Source organism: Equus caballus, chromosome 3 (genome assembly GCF_041296265.1).
Source record: "Equus caballus isolate H_3958 breed thoroughbred chromosome 3, TB-T2T, whole genome shotgun sequence".
Lineage (NCBI taxonomy): Eukaryota > Metazoa > Chordata > Mammalia > Perissodactyla > Equidae > Equus > Equus caballus.
This window is the reverse complement of record NC_091686.1, coordinates 19,609,516-19,629,986: the sequence shown is the minus strand read 5'-3', so window position 1 is coordinate 19,629,986 and position 20,471 is coordinate 19,609,516. Positions and strand designations below refer to the sequence as shown.

At 36.7% G+C, this 20,471-nt stretch overlaps 1 protein-coding gene and 1 long non-coding RNA gene across 16 annotated transcripts in view; one reads left to right on the top strand and one right to left on the bottom strand.

Annotated features, from left to right (window-relative positions):
• Window positions 1-15,053, bottom strand: part of NFAT5 (nuclear factor of activated T cells 5) — a 123,282-nt gene extending 108,229 nt beyond the window's left edge. For 2 of the 15 annotated variants that reach the window (XM_023637221.2, XM_070263072.1), the window contains exons 1-2: window positions 14,610-15,047; window positions 12,822-12,875 (exon numbers count right to left, since the gene is read on the bottom strand). Coding sequence is in view for 4 of the 15 variants with exons in the window: in XM_023637216.2 (XP_023492984.1) it covers window positions 12,822-12,875; window positions 14,610-14,682 (127 nt within the window). In the remaining 11 variants the exon portion in view is untranslated. Of the gene's footprint in view, window positions 1-12,790; window positions 12,876-14,609 lie in introns of those variants that run through there. The other 13 variants (XM_023637216.2, XM_023637217.2, XM_023637220.2 and 10 more) reach the window with 10 other exon arrangements.
• LOC138923582 (uncharacterized) lies at window positions 13,837-20,160 on the top strand. Its single transcript, XR_011437369.1, has 3 exons — window positions 13,837-13,951; window positions 16,203-16,289; window positions 20,105-20,160. It is a non-coding gene; the product is annotated as an uncharacterized lncRNA (long non-coding RNA).
• Window positions 20,161-20,471: the final 311 nt, after the last annotated feature.

Sequence of the window (20,471 nt, the reverse complement as noted above, 5' to 3'; positions counted from 1 at the left end):
AAAAATAAAATCTTAAAAAAAAAAAGTAAATATAGTGAAATAGTTGTCCTAATCAATAAAATAAAGTAGTCAGACTCTATTCATATTATGTTTGTTTACAGCCAATCACCTAAATATTTCTCTTTTAACTGACACCTTTTTATTTAAATAGAATAAATTCCTGTCCCCAAGAATGTCAACCAGGTGCAGTCACTAGGGAAAACAATATGGCAGTTCCCCAAAAAATTAAAAATAGAACTACCACATGATCCAGTAATTCCACTTCTGGGTACTTATCCGAAGAAACAAAATCACTATCTTGAAAAGATATCTGTACCATATTCACTGCAGCATTACTTACAACGGTCAAGATATGGAACAACCTAAATGTCCATCAACAGATGAATGGATAAAGAAAAAAAATATATATATATATGTATTTATATACACAATGGAATATTTTCAGTCATAAAAAAGAAAGAAATTCTGTCATTTGTGATAATATGAATGGACCTTGAGGGCATTATCCTAAATGAAGTAAGTCAGATGAAGAAAGACAAAACTGTATTGATCTCACTTACATGTTGAATCTAAAAAAAAAAGAACTCATAGATACAAATTAGTGGTTGCCAGAGGCAGGGAGGGGGTAGGGAGTGGGGCAAAATGTGTGAAGGTTGTCAAAGGTACAAACTTCCTGTTATAAGATAAATAAGTTCTGGGATGTAATGTACAGCATGGTGACTATAGTTAACAATACAATATTGTATATTTGCAAGTTACTAAGAGAGGAAATGTTAAAAGTTCTCATTGCAAGAGAAGAAATTGAACTATGTACGGTGATGGACGTTAACTAAACTTATTGTGGTAATCATTCCCAGTACATACACATATCAAATCAGTATGCTACACACCTAAAACTAATAAAATGTTATATGTCAATTATATCTTAATAAAAATTTTTTTTAATTAGAAGAAAAATAGAACGTCAATCATAGGAGTAAAATGATCAAAAACAAACAAAAAAATCTCATAATTCAAAGACTAATTCCTAGCTGGAAAAAATAATGTTTAAGAAGTATTCTTAACACAGTCATTCTAAAAGTAGTGGTATTATACCAATGAATCCAATAATACAAGTATGATAGTCCCAAATAAGTGTTTTAGATGCTACATTGCTTCTAGGACCCTGTAGAAATTAAAGGCTAAAAAAGTTTCTATGCAGTTTCTGCATGTGAAAAGACATACATTTTCTTTAAAATCTATCTATGAAGAATATTGGTAAGTCCTACTTTGCAGTGACTTATATTTTTAAAGTGAAGTTTGCTCCTGGAATATGACAGTTAAAAATTACAAGATTCATTTAATAGCTGTTGGTAGAGTTGGGGGGTTGACAGGAATGATCCTCACTTTACTCACCCAACACTTTACTCAACTAAAGTTTCAGGGAAAGTACGGTAAGCAAAAGAGTTCAGAAAGCTAGGTTATGTACGGCTGATGTGTAAAAAGGTCTATTTCCAGTACTACAATCACTTCATATTAACTGGTTATTCTGTTCTGTGGGGCAAAGACTTTTGAAAAACCTTCTTTACTAAGACCTACCTCCCAAAACATAATCCTCCCAAATAGAGGAAAAAAACCCTCCTGTTGGGGGGCAAGCCTGGTGGTGCAGTGGTTAAGTTCGCACATTCCGCTTCGGTGGCCCAGGGTTTACCAGTTCAGATGCTGAGTGCAGACCTACACACTTGGCAAGTCATGCTGTGGTAGGCGTCCTACGCATAAAGTAGAGGAAGATGGGCACGGATGTTAGCTCAGGGCCAGTCTTCCTCAGCAAAAAGAGGAGGATTGGCAGCAGATGTTAGCTCAGGGCTAATCTTCCTCAAAAAAAAAAAAAAAAAAAGACTAAAGCAGTCCCAAGATTAGAAAGAACTTTCCTCAAATTATTTCCAAAATTTTATTAACCCTTAAAAACAATTAAAAAAATACTTTAAAAAACGATTAAAAAGAAGTGTAAAACTTATACTTTGAAAACCACAAAACATTGTCAAAGAAATTAAAGACAACCTAAATAAAATGAAAGACATCTGATGTTCACAGACAGGAAGACTTAATATTATTAAGATGGCAACACTCCTCAAACTGACCTACAGATTCAATGCAATCTCTATTAAAATCACAGCTCACTTTTTTGCAGAAATTGAGAAGCTGATCCTAAAGCTCAAATGGAAAATCTAAGGAGTCTGAACAGCAAAAACATCTTATTAAAAGAAGAACAAAGTTGGAAGACTCACCCTTCCCAATTTCAAAACTTATTTCAAAGCTACTGTAATCAAGGGGCCAGCCTGGTGGCACAGCGGTTAGGTTCACACATTTCGCTTTGGTGGCCCGGGGTTCACCAGTTCGGAACCCGGGTGTGAACACGACACCGCTCAGCAAGCTATGCTGTGGTAGGCATCCCATGTATAAAGTGGAGGAAGATGGGAACAGATGTTAGCACAGGGCCAGTCTTCCTCAGCAAAAAGAGGAGGATTGGCAGTAGTTAGCTCAGAGCTAATCTCCCTCAAAAAAAAAAAAAACTTTTAGAAGAAAATATAAGTGTAAATTTTCATGACCTTGGATTAGTCAACAGTTTCTTAAATATGACACAAAGTATGAGCGACAACAACAAAAACAGATAAAGTGGACTTCAACAAAATTTAAAACATCTGTGCATCAAAAGACACTAGCAAGAAAGTGAAAAGACAACCCACAGGATGGGAGAAAATTTCTACATATCATATATCTGATAAAGGACTTGTATATAGAATATATAAAGAACTCCCACAATTCAACAATAAAAAGACAAGTAATCCAAATTAAAAATGGGCAAAAGCCTTGAATAGACATTTCTCCAAAGAATATATCCTACTGGCCAACAAACACATGAAAAGATGCTCAACATCACTAGTCATTAGGGAAATGTAAATCAAAACCACAAGAGACCACTTCATACCCACTAGGATGTCTACAATCAAAAAAACAAATAATACAAATGTTGGCAAGGATGTGGAGAAATCAGAACCCTCATACTTTGCTGCTGAAAATGTAAAATGGTGCAGCCACTGTGAAAAGCAGTTTGGCAGTTCCTCAAAAAGTTAAATATAGAGTTACCATATGATGCAGCAATTCCACTCCTAGGTATATATCCAAGAGAAATGAAAACATCTGTACACACAAAAACTTGTACATGAATGTTTATAGCAGCATTGTTCATAATAGCTAACACCACCTAAATGCCCATCAACTGATGAATGGATGAACAAAATGTTGTATATCCATTTAATGAAGTATTATTCACCCATAAAAAGGAATGAATTACTGATACATGCTACAATGTGAAGGAACCATAACAACATTATGCTAAGTGAAACAAAGCAGTCACAAAAGACCACATATTATTTGATCTTTTTTTTATATGAAATGTCTAGAATAGGCAAATTCATACAAACAAAAAGTAGATTAGCGGTTGCTGGGGGGGCAGAATGGGGAGTGACTGCGATATTGGTAAAGTGTTCTTTTGGGGATGATGAAAATGTTCTGGAATTATATAGTGGTGCTGGTTGCACAACATTGTGGATACACTAAAAACCACTGAATTATACACTTTAAAATGATTAAAATGATAAAACTTCACGTTACATGAATTTTATCTCAATTTAAAAAAAGATAATCAAGAGCCAGGTTTTTAAGAATCTGGATTTCACTCTAAAGCCCATGGATACGATTAAAGGATTTTTAAGCAAGCAATAGGATTAGATTTGTATTTTAGGAAGATAACTCCTGCATAACAGTGCTGTGAATGCCTAAACTTTAGTATATAAATTTAGCAATAACTGATTTGGGTGTTCAGAAGCTCATGCCAATAAAATCCTGGTCCCTTGCTACATCTTGGATAAGTATGTTTGCCAAGTAATTTATCTCTAGATATGAATTATTATTTTATTTATTTATAAATACTTATACACTGCTTACTACATGCCAAGCACTATTTAAATGCTTTAGAAATAGTAACTCATCAAATCCTCATAACAAATCTGAGTCTATCCCCACTTTATAGAAGAATAAACTGAGTCACACAAAGATTAAGTAACTTGCCTAAAATCACACAGCTATTAAATAATGCATGTTTTTGAAACTGAGTCTTTATTCACAAGACTGATAAACACATGGAATTTTGATTTGCTGATTATCTTTACCATTTTTAATTTCTAAGAAAAGCACTTCTTCATACTCTTCAACTCTTCTGTTCATCTATTTTCAATTTAGTATGCACTAAATTTTTTTCTGCGCAAAATTTATAGTGTTGATTCTATCCATTCTTGTGAAGTTTGGTTGAAAAACATTATCAAGAAAGTTATTCCATTGTTTCATTTACTATATTTTACACTGTAAAGATGTTACTTGTGTTTACTGTAATAGAGTAGTAATTTAGTTAACTAATGGCATTCTGTTCAGCTACCTCATTACCCAGTTTTTTCCCTAAAAAAGCAATAATGAATTTTTTAAAGGAATTAGTCGTTTTATCAAAAGAATCTATTATTCAAATATTATACATAAATCTTTATCTTGTACTCAGTATTACAGGTAAATATAAAGATAATGAAAGAAAATGAAAATAAATAAGAAAATGAAAAGTTCTTAAAAAATAATTATAAAATTCATGCTATATGTTTATATTTCCTGTTCATTCACTCTACATTAACCTAATATTCTAGAGAATATGATTGAACAATAAAAATGAAAAAACCCTTGGAGTTCATACAATTTTATAAAAGCTTATTCAAGTAAACTTTTAATTTGTAGTGTTTCTAAAGTCCTTATAACCTATTATCTAAGTATTTATAAATTGAATATTTACACTTGAGAACATTAATTTATGATCATTAATTCCATTTTACAGTAGTACTTTTCCAAGTAAAATCTTCATTTCAGAATGAAAACCCAATAGGCAAGTTGCTGCTTAAAAACTGGAAAAAAGAGAAACTAACAAATTCTCTAAGGCTTCTAATTACAACTCCATTGTGAAGGACAGCTACTTGTTAGCTTAAGCCTATGTCTGGGTGCTTCATTGCTATAAGACACACTTATACACAAGGTATTTTACTGACCTACCCAAACGATTATAATGGATGCTTTAATTCAAACAAATACTTAAGATTGTGTAATCAGGCCCCCATCAAAAAACATTTAAGTGTTTCAGCACATTGCTAACAAAAGTATCTTAATGTCTAACATCCAAACTAGCAGTGCAGTATGTATGATTACTAGGCAAACTTGAATTTTATTCAGAATTAGTGTTCACAACATACAGTTAAACACAAGACAACAGTCACTTACATGGGGCAGTAAGCTCATATTTTGTTTTTACCTTTGTGCTTAGCCTACAGAAACCATCAGAGTAAATAAGTTCATACCCCCTACATACTCTTTAACTCTATGACCCTTTAAACTATTTTAAAAAGAAATTTTAAAGTTCTAAACTTCAATTTACAATTATCAAGTATATGGTCTAACTATAAGCTCTGGTATACTCTGCATAAAAGTACTTTCCTATTAACAAATAAAAGTCACCCACATTATTAACTTCATTCTCTAATCTAGACTGAATTATGAAACCCTTGAAAACTCTATGTTATCACTGTTTATTCACATACAATCTCTTCTACTAAATTACAAGCAATATGTAGTCAGGATCTGTGTAAATTCATTTTGAGTGAATGAATAAATAACAAAATCACGACTAAGTTACCTATACTTGCACATAAACATCAAAAAGCATCCCTAAAAATCTACAATTGGCTACATTATAGAACACAGGAATATATACAAGAATAAAAAATGTCTTATTACCTTTATGTCCTTTAAAAACAAAATAGTTTTCCCTTTTAGAAGGTTACAGTGGTTGAACAACAAAAGTTAAAGAGAAAACAGTACATGCTGTATAAATCCATTTAAGTGAAATTCTAAAAAGAGGCAAAACTAATCTACAGTAAGGAAAAACACCAGTAGTTTCCTGAAGGACTGGAATGGGCAGAACTGACTATAAAAGACGAACAGGTAGCTAGACGGGGTGACTGAAACATTCTCTATCTTGTCTGAGGCAATTACACAAATGTAGACGCTTGTTAAAAACTCATGGAACACTTAAAAAGGAGTGTACCTCTGTACCTCTATAAAGATGGTTTGTTTTTTAAAAAAGGAGGGAAAGAGAGAAGGAATACAAGAAGTAACAGCAGAATCAACAAGTAAAATGTAGAGAGTACCATGAGAAAATGAAGACACAGGTAGAAGAAGAAGATTAAAAAACAGTGGGAGAGAGGGACAGTAGAAAGAAGAACCAAAGTAAATTAATAGGGTCCTATGCAAAATATCACCATTCATATAGCATTTAATAGTTTTCAAAGTCCTCTAACATTATTTCAGTTATTCTTCCTCATAACTCTAAAGTAAGCAAGACTGATAATAATGTCTCTGCTGAAGAAAAGGAATGTGTACATGATTTTCCATGAGGTCTCAAGACCAAACTAGAATTAAAATCCTTATTTTCCAATGCCTAACACAAAACTTTCAGGAAGTTAACAAAGACCAACTATAGCAAGAAACAGAACTAACTCCTGAGGCTCTATTAGTACTGTTTTTTCTGTTGCTCATCTCTTCTCAAATTTAACTAGGCTCTGAAACATACCAAAAGAAATAAGGTGCAATGATTTCTAGACTTCCATAAAACTACCGTCCAAGAAATCAAGAGCCCATGGTACCCTGCATTTCTAAAGTAATTTTCAGGTGATGGCTTGCTTACCCTTTCCCTACTTTCCACTCTGAGTACCATCATCAGTCAAGACATAGGTGGTTAGACCAACCATGTGCTTCAGTTAAATCTCAAAGACACCACCAGAGCCAGGCAATGATTTGCTAATTTTGAGTGTTAAAATGTTCCCCCAAAGGGTCATCATCATATTCTTTACTGATTTTTATGTGTGGTTTAGAGAATTTCTCTCCTTATTTTATGGAAGCTAAATTTAGCTTTAAAAATTCTATACAAAGTACTCTTTTTATACCATCTAAACAGTGGTATAATCTTATCAGGGCCAAAACTATAAATGCCAATTATCAAATGTTTGTAACGTAAGAGAGTCACTATAAGCTCAAAACTCTGGGGTAAAATTGTCAAGTTTCAAATTCCAGCTCCTCCACTACCTATGTGACCTTGAGAAAATTAGTGAACCTCTCTATACCTCAGTTTGCTCACTTATAAAATAGGGATACCGATAGTTATCTCACAGGATTTTTCTGAGGATTAAATGTGAAAAACATCTGTAAAATGCTGGTACACATAAATTGCTCAAAAAATGTTTTCATTATTACTAAGTACTATTACTTAGTACTTAGTACTTATTAACTAAGTACTATTACTATTAACTAGTAATAACTAACATTATTACTAAGAATTTATTATTCCTTAAGTATTAACATTGTTTCTTTTAATATGTCCTACAAAGATTGCTTTAAGTAGATTTTTTTTAAACTAAAACTACATTTATAAAGATAAGAGTAATCAACAACTTAGCTCACTATTAGAAACTTTTCTGCTCTTGTCTCACTGTCAAAACCAAGTACCAAACTTACTAAAAGACTAATCATAGCATATCTGAACAGGAAAGAAGTGATAAACATTCATGGCTAGGCAGCAGTAATAATCATCAACTATTTATCAAGAAAATATTAAAAATAAAAGCAAGAGAAAAAATTTTTTCAATAGCTATTAAGAATAAATAAAACTGAAAAATTTCATGTAACATCTTTAGTTCAAATCAGCAAAAATATAGATCCTTTATCACAACATCTTTAATCCATAAAGAAAATTTCTACCTATTCATTCAAGTACATGTTTAAAAAATTAGTATGTTATACCTTGTTAGTTTTTTTAACATTGATTTTTATTAAGACAACAGTAAACAAGAGACACATGAATTTCTTTTATGTAACTTGAAATAAAATCTTAGCAACAAAAAGAAAAGACAATTAACATAAGTTAATAAGCTACATTTCTATTGAAGAATGTTTTTTACCTCTCTAAAGTTAACAAGACTATCCTCTGCCACTACATAATCAGGCCCAACTGATGCTTCAGATTAATTTACTCTTTTATTTTTTTCTAATTATTTGTTATTCTTAATAGAAAATATAATCTGATGAGACAACTTTTTCTAATAAAAGTAGTAATTTTTTATATATAATGTTGATCAAAATAAGAAATGTTTTTCTATACTACCACTTTAAAGTTTAGGGGACTCCTGGAATAATTACAGTAGAGTCAAGAGTGAATTAAGATCAGGTCAAGAAACATCGGATTAAATATGAATTTCTACCTCTTATTGTAATAACAATAGAATTCTAGTATTGAATAAAAATAATGAAAGCAGAGGTTACAAAGAAACGCAAAAAGATATGGTAGGAAATCAGAGAGAGACTGATCCTAGAAGCAAAAAGTTGGGATGAACTATGTATGACTTATCATATGTTTGAACTTCATTTCCATAATGATATTTTTAGTTTACTGGGTAGGGATCAACAGAGATTAACATACACTAAACAAGAAAAGGATTGAACGATTATTTTTAATGTTAAATATTTTCCAAAAATACTTTCCAGTAAGATATCTTCATATATTTCATCATGTAAGAGTTAACGGCCTAACTATCTTACAAACACAGACCCTACAAAGAGAAATCAATCAGGCCTAACGGCAAATCAGAATTATTCCATCAAGCCAGTAAAATCCTACTGTTTTTAGGATTTTCATTTGTAAACCATAAAGTATAATTACGCATTATACCATACCAAATAGACTGACCATAGGAAAAAAAAAAAAAGGTAGTATATTTTCCCCTAACTCATTGTAAGATTTCATATTTTCTTTTAAAAATCTTCTAATCTTAAATGTTTAATTCATACCAAGATCACATCATATTGGAGTTCAGCCAGTTTAACTAATTCTTTAATTTGATCCATCATGTAATCTCTTAACTAATGTTTTTAAAAGCATTTTAAAATTTTAATCCATTGTTTTTATTATTCTATTTTTTCCAATTTGCTTATATTATTTTTCCTGTTTTATTTGATTTTCTATGATCTTATCTTACACGCCTATATTTTTAGAATTACCTCTTAATCTTATTTGTTTACTTTCATTTAGTTTCACTTTTATCTCAGTTTTTTATATGGCAAACAATATAGGCTAAAATCGATATTTTTCAATACAGAAAGTTTAAGAAAGGGTTACCTTTTCCTCTGTGTAACTGAACTTTTTCTCTAGGTACTCCAAAGAAGAATCTTAGCCTTCAAATCTGAACCCCGTAACTGTAAACCATTTTATTTGTTTTAATATATACAAAACAATCTTCTTTAAAGAAGTAGGGAAAATGCAAAAATAGAATCAAAAAGTAAAAACTTACAATATATACTTTTGTCCAGAATTTTTTCTATGCAAGTTATTTTTAATATAATTACAACAGTACCTCTTTCATTTATTTATTTTATTAAGGGTTTCATATTAACCATGGGGTCATCAGAAACATTATTTTAATGCCTATGTATCATTACATTAAATAGCTAGATTGTTTTCCCATCATCAGGCAATTACCATGTTAATTAAAAAGGTAATATCAGAACCATGTACGGTGATGGATGTTAATCAGACTTCCTGTCATGATCATTTCCCAATATATACAAATGTCAAATCATTACATTGTACACCTGAAACTATTATAAGGTTACATATGAACTACACCTCAACTTAAAAAAAAAGACTAATTGCTTATTCCTTAAGACAAAAAAATAGTAGTAGTAGCAGCAAGGACCAGCATTGATATGTAGGATACATGCAAACTTAACCGAATGGTAAACAGATTTTTGAATCTCTTTTTAAAGCTTAATAACACCCAACTGCAGGTTTTCCAACCTTGCTGTCATAAACAAAGAACTTAAATTTGCAAAAAGTACGTTCTATGAAAAATTTAATAAATTGTATGATGATAATTAAATTCCTCTCACCCTGGCTTAGTTTTTAATTATTAGATGGAAATCTAGACTACTGATGTAGAGCATACATACACAAATATTACTAGACAATATTTCATATAATACAGGGAGTCAGTAGAGCATAGTAGTTATGAACACAGACTCTAAAGTGAGACTACCTGAGTCGGAATCTTGGCTCTACAACCTACCAACTGTGTGACGTTGGGTAAGTTACTGATCCTCCCTATGCCTTAGCTTCCTCACCTGTGAAAGAGGATAATGATAATCCTCTCAAAGGGTTGTTATGAGAATTCAGTGAGTTCATATCTGTAAAGTTCCTGGCACACAGTAAGCACTATTTAGCTGGTTGTTTAAAATTTTTTAATTTAGCTAACATTTATTGAGCTATTTAAATTTATTTACTATGTGCTAGGTTAAATGCTTTACATGAATTTGCCTCAAATATTCTTCACAATAACCTATGATGAAGATATTATTATTGCCCTCATTCAAAGGTGAGAAAAGTGAAGCACAAAAAGATTAAATGACTGAGCTGAGGCCACACACAAATGTCAGAACAAGGATTTGAACCTAAGTCTGACCGCATGGCCTACAATTTTAACATAGATTACAAAGTACACTATACACTAGAAGTAGCAGCCTCCTGCTGTACTATGTCCTATAAAGAGGGCGGGAGAGACATGAGAGACTTTGCTGAAATAAATTAGAATATGTATTTCCTGGAATGAAATAGAGTACTTAAAAAATTAATATAAGAAATGTCACTATAATACAGAACTATTTATGTATGAAATGATATGATTTCTGATACTTGTTTTAAAATAATACAGCCTGGCGGAGAGCAGAGGATAAAGAAACAAGATTAGACATATATTGATAATTGTTAAAGTTTGGTGACGGGCATATAGCAGTTCATTATTTTATTCTCTCTACTTTTATATATTCTTTAAAATGTCCATAATAAAAGGTTAAAAATAGAAATAGGATGCATAGATTAAATATTTTCATTATAGAAGCAAAGAACTTTCTTATGATACCCTGTATTAAAGATATAAAAGGATATGACATACGTGATACTTAAGACATTTTACATCTCATACATAATCTGTAAAAGGGTGTTCTTTCTTTAAATAATTCAGTATTCTCTCAACCAAAAGGAAAAATTAGTAAAAGTAGTCAGGCACAAACATGTAAACATACATATTAAATGGTTGTCTGCATTTCCACCAACTTGTTGAAAATATTTACTTAAAAAATTAAGTCTTTTTTTTCATATCTTTCTCCTCTCTGATAATCTCTAGGATTATGACACTCTCTGGTTTGTTGTCCAGAAAAATAGATAGGTTTGTACAGACAAAGACAATTCTACAACATGGTCGTAAATTGAACAAAATGAATAAACAACAGAAATCTGCTTCACTAAGAAACACTTGTAAAAATTCCTCACCTCAAATTGTAGTTGATTTTCATACTAATATATATCTATGGGCTTCTTATAAACATAAATATAGTCAATTATTAACTTGAGAACCTTTAATATGCTCTAAATTATACTGTTAAAACAATTTAGGTGATACTAAAGGAAAAAACTAACATTTATTAAGCTAGACACTACACTAGGGCCTTTTCATACACATTAGCTCACTAACTTTAAAAGATTATATACATTTTTATAGAAAGAATATTAAAGTTTAGAGAGGTAAAATCACCTGTCCAAAGTCACAGAGCTAATAAGTAGCTAAACTGGTATTCAAACTTAAGCTCAATAACAAAACCCACTTTTCTCCCCAATATACCAGACTACTATAATGGGAGGCAAACACTTAGAATCAAGTCAAACTTAAATATTTAGGGATTTTTTTTAAGTAGATCACAAAATGTTTAAGTTACTTGTTACATGTACTTTTTACAGCAGCAACTTGGTTTTGGGTAGAGAGCATCAACTAAAATACAAAAAGCACTGTTTCTGCTACTGTGTGACTTTTTTTCTAAGTCTCTTAATTTCAGCCTCAGATTACTCATCTCTATACCAGGGAAATTAATAGTCTTGCCGTCCAATTCCAAGATTCAAAGATGACATGTGAAATTACTTCAAAAACTACACAAACAACACAAATAGACTCTTTTTCATCTTACGACGCCAAAAACAACACAAAATAAAGCTTTAAAAAGTCAGCTGTTTAAATTACTCTACACATTCTATTAACATTTCCAGAACTTTCTAAAACTCTTTTTTCTAAGCATAGCTCAGTCATCATCTCTATTACTTGGCTTTCCTTAACCTTAAAAAAATAATGCAATAGTAATGATATCAATGCTTTTGTAATAAATAATTAATATACCATTTTGAAATCCTCAGCATATAAAAGTTCTAAATTCTTAATTTTCAAACTAAATATGTGTTGGTGTCACTCTTTTAGTTATATTCATGATCTTAATGTCTGAGCCTTTTCATATTCCGTTTGTTTGTAAAAAGCTAGAATTAAGATCTGGAATTCTAAAGTAAAACACCCAACACATGATTTTTAATGATTTTGTGGTTTTTTTCAAGGGTTCTCAGAGCAGATACAATAGCTAACAAGCACATCAAACACAGCAGCAAAATCCACTAAAACACTCAGCTGCTCTAAAAGAAGGATCAGGCTCTTTAGAAGAAAACTACATTGTATGAGTTTGCAAAGTTTCCCACTTTCTCATTTAAACTCCATTTCAGAGAAAGCCTTTGCATACTCACACAATATGCTTTAAAATCGCACTTTGCTGACCTTCCAATAGTCCAGCTCTATGAAAATTCTGTGATGGGTGTAACTTCAGAGAATCTGAAAAACACAAAAAGCATTAAGTACTTTTTATGCTGAATGATTTATTAAAAAAAAAAAGCCTAGGATAGCATACATCTCTTATATAACTGTCACGTATTTTTAAGAGCTAAAGTCCATATTTGTGAATATATTCTCTGCAAAAGAAGGCTGAATTGCCTCCACATTGGTATCTATGCTAAACTTAGATTTTCATAAAGCATTTGTTTCATGGAAAATTATCTCATGATTACTGCACAAATGGTGTTAATGTCTTGACTATTTTTAGCACCCAATTGTACCACATTAGCCCTCCTCTAAGAATCATCTCTTGATATCGTCTCTTCGTTCTGACACTCAAAACTACAGTATTTCCAGACTACTTCAGGTAACGTTGCCCGAAAAACATCCTACAGGGTGGTGACTGCCAACTAAAGTCATTAGAGCAACAGACAAATGGCTACAGTCTTTAAGCAGGACTCTGTGTACAAACTCAATCGTCAGTCTATAAAGTCCAGTACCTTCCACAGTAAACTACCTCACTCGGATTCACTTAATTTAAACATGCTAATGTGAAGCTGAAGTCCCCCTTTCTGGAGGGGGTGGAATCAGCGGATGGATACATCCAGTAAAAAACTGAAGAAACGCTGAATTTCTCAAGAAGGAGGTTCACACGGGCACATCTTTTTTTTTTAACATGTAAAATGAATAGCTAATAACCCAGTTATGTCTTTTGCCCCCTCCCAGTATTTTAAACAGCCGTGAAGAGTGCAGTGGGAACGCTTCGACTTGACGTCCCTTGCACAGGGAACCTGTTCTAACACATTCTTGTGGTGTCCAGTACAGGAATTTAACCCCAATAGAGATCGGCTGGAGTGTCAATATTTTAGATCCCGGGAATCCCCTCCAGGCCTTGGCCAAAAGAGTTTTAAAATGAGACTCTCTATCCGATGTCCCCTCCCTGCCACGAGCCCTGGAACGGCAACGAAAGAGAAAATTCTCAAAGGACGGCGTCTGAACCTGAGCTGGTACCCCTGGGACAGGAGAAGAATAAAACTAATCCAGAGAGAGCACCCCGATCTTTGCCAGAGAGAGAAGTAAGTAATTAGCATGCCACAGAGGTGGAGAGAGAGGAAAAAAAGAAAATTCGGGCCCCTTCCAGCAGAAAGATGACGAGGAGAGGAGGAACGCCTGGTCGAGGGGGGCCGTCCCAACCAGGGGAGGGAGTGGACTAGGCCGGAGGGAGCGAGGGTAGAAACGGCGGCGCGCAAACAACCTGGAGGGGGAGGAAAATGGTGACCCTGCACCCAGAACCGGCCCCCGGCCACGCCGCCAGTTTGGGGGCAACTTTGCTAGGGAGGATGGTCCTGGAAAGAGGAGCCGCGGCGCACCAATGGCTGCGGCCCCAGCGCGGGGCCCAGGCCGGGGGATCCCCGAGCGGGGGAGGCCGGGCCGGCGGCTCGGGGAGTGCGGCGGGGCCGGACAGGCCGAGGGACGCTCGGAGCCACCGGTGCTGCAGGGACCCGGGGGCCGACGGCGTCTGGGCCCCGCGAGGCCGGCGGCTGCGCGGGGGAGGGGCCGCCACTCCTCCCCGGCCCCTTCCACCATCACCCGACGCGGTCGGCCGCTCCCCACCCCCCGAGCCAGGCCATCCCGGCCCGGGAGAGGCCGCCTCCCGCCCCCCCGACCCGAACCCCGCGGGCTCCCCGGGCCCGGCCTCCCCGCCCCCACGCCCCAGCCCCCAACCTGACTCACCTCGCGAGTACAGGGACTTGGGCGACTCCAGGTCTAGGTCCGCGCTGAGCAATGAGATGAAGTCCGAGGGCATCGCAGCTCGACCCAGCCCGGCCCGAGGGCAGCGGGAGGGGGGGAGCGGCGGTGGCGGCGGCACCTCCTCTCCGGGACCGCGGGCACCGAACCGGGGGCGGCGAGGCGAGGGCGGCTGCCGCTGCCTCCTCCTCGAGGGCAGTGACTTCCACCGAACGGAGGACCGAGGAAACGGCGGCGAGGTGGAGGGGAAACTCCACGGGGACTAACTCCCGGCGAGCTAGGAGGGGGGTTCAGGGCGGGGAAAGGGAGGGGGGAGAGCCAACGGGTCCGTTTCGTGCTTCTCCTCAGCGAGAACTGACGGTCGCCGCCACCGCCGCCGCCGCTGACAGGACTCTGAGCCCCGCCCCCCGCGGGGCACTGCGCAGGCGCGGAGGGGGGCGCCTCAGAGCTGGGAAGAGCCGGGGCGGCCGGCGGAGGGCGGGGAGGCGCGCCACGGAACAGCATCAACAAGGGCTTCGCTTCCTGCCGCCTCGGCCGGGGCTGCTGTTCCCCAGCCGGGAAAGGGCCCCGCGGGCTGGGAGGGAGGGAGGCTGGGAGGTGTCCGCGCCTGGGGCCCCGGGGAGGGAAAAGGTATTTGCGCCGACCTGGTGGCGTTGGGCCCGAGGCGGCCGGCCCAGCGCCGAGCGCAGCGCAGGAGGAGACAGACCTGGCGGAGCCGAGGTGTCTGCGCGAAGAGGGGAAGGACCCCAGAGCCGGGCTCGGCCGGGGAGGGCTGGCTTGGGGTCTCGCATGGGAATGGAGTTTCGTCGCTTGGACAGTCACCACCCCTCTAGGGATTTCATAGCAATGTCAAAATTGAGTTGGACAAAGAGTTGTCAAACTCATTTGTTTCTTAATGACAGCCCATATCCTAAAACCTCGAGTTATTGGTTGTTTTTAATTAAAGTACCTTCTCCCCCTTCCTTTACCCTCTCCCTTCTCGCTCTCCTCCCTCCCCCATCCTTTAAAAGCTGGGGGGAAAAATCTTTCTGACTGTGCTGGAGTGGCTGGGTTTATTCGGAGTGGGAGATAAAAGATTATTTAAAAATTGGATCGTATGACTCCCCCTGGTTATTCTAGAGGAAAAACGAGGAAAAGCAAACCTACACACCACTCTTCCAAGCAGTTTTTCGTTTTTTGCCCTTGGACTAGACCAGGGTGGAGGAAGAACACATTTAATTGAGTTTTTGCTATTATGTTTATGGGGCCAAAAGTTTCCGTTGCAAAAACTGAAAATCCTCACCTACACCGCAGACCGTTTCCTGACTCTAATAGACTTCTGAGAAATTTTTAATCAAGTTATTAAAATATCATTTGGAGCACAGGGTATGCATCTTGGGAAATAATTTTAATCTCGTGTGGAATATTGATGCCAGCAGCCACTGGTCAACGTTTTTAAGCTATTTGAGTTGGTTTCGTTTTTGTTATTTTGTCTACAAAGATAGTGACAAATCAGAAAAGTTAATCTGATGTACTATATATATAATATACATATATATATATTATATGTATATACAATTTATGGAGCCTTTTCCCCAGGAATCCGGATAATTCATCCAGACTTGGCATGCCAGGGATGGGGAAGAAGCTCTCAGCAAAGGAGGCTCCAGTGCAGGTGTCTCTGAGGTGGGTCCCTTTGCAAAGCTTTACCTGCAGACCTAGAATTTAAACTTGTGTCATCAGAGTCTACCCATCTTTCCATCTGAACATCTGGTTTAGGTTGCTCAATTATCCACTGCATTCTGTGTAGTAATTAATCAATCCTGTGAACATTTTCTTCCTGTCAGAGGTAAGAAAGCTTTTCAGAGCTACCCCAAGATGGCAAAGCAGAACAGGAAACTACACTCAAATCTCCATGGCCACTATATGCTGTTGTAACAAGTCCCAAGGGAAGTCTCTTCCTAACTGGTGAGAGCCCCACTCATTTGAGAGAGGAAGATTCAAACCCCACTTTACCCAACAGGCCAAGGCCTTGGCCAAGGTTTTGAATTGGAGTAGACACCTGTTGGAGACCTCCCCTCTCCATTAGTCAATACATAATGTGAGAAGAGGAAATTGCAACATACCAGGCAGAACCCCAACACTAAAAAAGTTGGGTGAATCACTCTAAGCATATCCCTTTTCCCCAGACCTATGTAATCATTCAACAAACTTAGGGTATAGGAAATCCCCAGTACTGGTCTGACCCTAATTAACAAGTCGAGAATTGGCAAGGCCTCTTCCTTCCCCTTTCCCTCAACACTTCTCTGCCCTTTTGTGACTTTTTTAAAAATCAGATTTTCCCCGATTAGGTAAGAGCAAAGTGAAGACGGGTCTCCAGAAGTGTTACTTGACGTGGACTGTGAATTCCCCTAGACTGGGAGTCTTTGGGCTCAGGCCTCACTCCTTCAGGCCCTGCGTCAAGCAGTACTTATATTTAAATGGATATTTGAAAATTCAGTGGTTCCTCCCATGTCCTTTTACAGACATACATTTTTTTGAAAAACTACTTGGATGGTTTTCATGACTGTGCTTTGCAATACCATAGAGACTTAGATTTTCATTTTGTCCTTAAAATTTCAATGACTAAAATCACAAATTCATTATTAAACAGTGTTTGCTCTGCTCTGATCACAAAATACGATATGACCTGCATGATATTCAGGGTTACCAAAAATAATTATCGCATTGCTGTTTCTTTAGGAAATTTCATGCTACCCCTAGTTCCAATGATATTTCCCTCTGTGGTCATTAAAGTCTCAGTTGCTTCCCCTTTTATTTGGTATTTGAAATAGTCTCGTGTTGTACTTTAAAAACCACCCCATCACCCAAACATCTACTTTCATAAAACTTTCTCTGTGCATAGTAAAAAGTGAAACTTCAAGCATGTAAGATTTGGAAATTTCCTTTCGTTGAAAATTACAATAGGATTATAGAACAAAACCAAAAGCAGATTTAGTAGTCTGTAGAATTCCTTTACATTACTTCCCAATCATCATATCATGTTCCCAAGTTACTTGATTAAAATTTCACAAGAACCCAGATTCAACTCGAAGATTGTGTAGATTACGCAATAGAGTGCAGTTTTTCTGTTGGTAGTGTGTTCTTTAACCCCTCCTCGACCTGTTTTGGCACTTAGTGTATTGTGTTGCTCGATCTACTCTAAATGAAAGAGGTTCAAATATCACCCACTGAAAAGGCATTAAATAAACTCATACAGAACAGAGGAATGTGTTGTCACAAGATCTACAGGATCTTTGTCATTGCAATACAATTAAGGCTGTTAAAATAATTTTAATCACACGTGTATTATAAAGAACCTGCTAAACAAACACAAAATCTGAAAGGAAAATTTCCAGAGCGATTCAAATCACGGACAAAAAAAGGTTTAGACAGCAAATTATCTTTGCCCCACCTTGGGAGCACTCCTTATTAATGGAGAATTGATAGTGGTGGGAAACAGCAGTGATGGCATTTGTGCTGAAATTGTAACCAAAGTCTTATTTGATTATGTTTATGAGTCAATTTTTGCCCTTAGAACATGTTCTAGCAAATATTTCTGAAGGCAAAATTAGTTTCAAAAGTTTGTCATCGAGTTTAGAACATTCTTACACCTTACATTTTTCAAAGTGCCTAAATCTGATAACCAGGCATCTAATTCACTTTGATGAAGTACTTCTGTACTTTATGACGTGGTCATAAAGTCTGAGTCAGAGTTTTCTTCTTAAGTCTTATAGAGACCAGTTCAGTCTCTCAAGGTCTAGAATAATCACAAGTCCTGAGATACTGTACAATCAGTTTGAATCATTGGGACTTAGTGAGTAGTGAGAAAGGAGGTAAATGCCAGAGAAATTCAAAGGGTAAATTAAGGAGAAGAAATTTTAATGGGAAAATAGAAACCCCTGAGCCCATTAAACCAAGAAAGGAAGAACGATGTCTCTAGGTCATCCCAGCAGTAAGCAGGTTAGACTTGACACAAACTGCTCACAAATCCTTATTCACACTGGCCTTGATACCATCACCTCACATTTGCTAAAATGCTCTTTCTACATCTAATCATAATATTTATTGAGTCTCGTAGCCCCACCTCAGCTGATATTAATTTGGCCAAGACTATGAATTAGAAGTGGTTTTCCAATTTCCTACTACCCTCTCTCTTAATTCAGAGAGTTTTAACCTGAGGTCCATGGGTTTGTTTCAAGGCATCTGTGATCTCCCTTAATTGCACACAATTTTTTGCAAGCTTGTATCTACATGCATCTTTTTCCTTGGGATGAAGGTCTTCAACTTCCATAAGATTTCTGAAAAAAAGATCCATAACCCAGAAAAGATGAAAATTCCTCTATATGAGCAAATCCATTCTTCCATCTTTCCACAAATTGGCTCCAGGAAATATGCAAGGTGCGGAAAATGCAGAGATTGTACAAAGATGAATATAAGAAATCATCTCTCAGCCTGATGGGGGAGATGACCTGTCAACAAACACATGCATTATGACAGGTGCTATGCTAGAGTTCTGTACAGGTATCTAGAAATAAATTATCCTCTTGCTTTCTTAGTGAGCTGATAGAAGGGAAGAGGAAGGAATGCCATCTAACACACATCACTCTCTTCCCTGCCTATTCTCCCTCACAGCTGATATCACTTCACTTCAAGCCCAGTTTCCTACAATGGTTGAAAGAAGCAAAGTCCTGACATACAATGTTTACATTGTGATGCATCATGGCTATTATGTGTTGGTACAAATATTTCAAGAAATACCTGGGCTTCACTGGACTTTGTCAAGATGGACAAAGAAACACTGAGTGTCTTTTTTATAGCTTTGCTGAGGATTATGGCTAAATACTTAGGTTAAGGATGCAATGATAACATAGCTGAATTGGTCATCCACAACTAAGCCCCAGAATTGAAGGGCTAAGTTGAAGTTATTGGATAAACGAGAGTGACTTTAGAAATAACTATTTCGCTTGAAAAGCATTTGTTTCAGCTGAATAAGGAAATGTAGGCTGCTCTAAACATGAGAAGAGGCAGACAAGGTATCTGCCCACAGGTGTTAGAATCTAATTATAAAATATGAGGCTGAGAGAGAATATTCATTTGTTTATTCATTCAGTTATTTCATTTTCTCTGCAAAAATCCTACTTATCCTTCCAAGTCCAGCTCAGATATGACTTTATCTGTGAATTCATCCTGAACCCTTCCAAGCAGCATTAATTGTTCTCTCCTCTAGGTTCCCATAGCATTTTGTTCAAACTGTTGGTAAAGCAGTCATGACAGTGAGTTACAGTTCATGGGTCTTTCTCTAAAAATTAGGAACACTTGTTTTTACAGTCTCTGAGAAGGTCAAAATAAATGAAACACATCCTTGCCTTAAATAACTTATAATTGATTGTGAGCACATAACTTTAGCACCCAGGCAGAATGAAACAAACTCTTTAATAAGTTATTTGTTGATGTTTTAGGAGGAATTTGACATAAGGTATAGAGATTGGCAGGATGGAAGAAGAAACTGGAAAGGTAAGAAAAGGGCGGAGGCAAAAGGCCTCAAACATCATGCCAAGGATTTTGTTGCTTATCCCATAGCCACTGGGAAGCCATTGAAGGTTTTTGAGGAGGGAAATGACCTGCCCAGAGCTGTATTTTAAGAAAGTAACAGAGGCAGCAGTATGGAGAGTAAATTGAGAGCTGAGAGCCTGGAAAGAGAGCCCAGCCAATGAGGCCTTAAAGGGTAGATCCCAAAGAAAAATGGAAAAACAGAGGTGTATATGTAAGACATTGTGGAAGTAGAATCAAAAGAACTCAGAGACTGCTTAAATAAGAGTGAGGGAG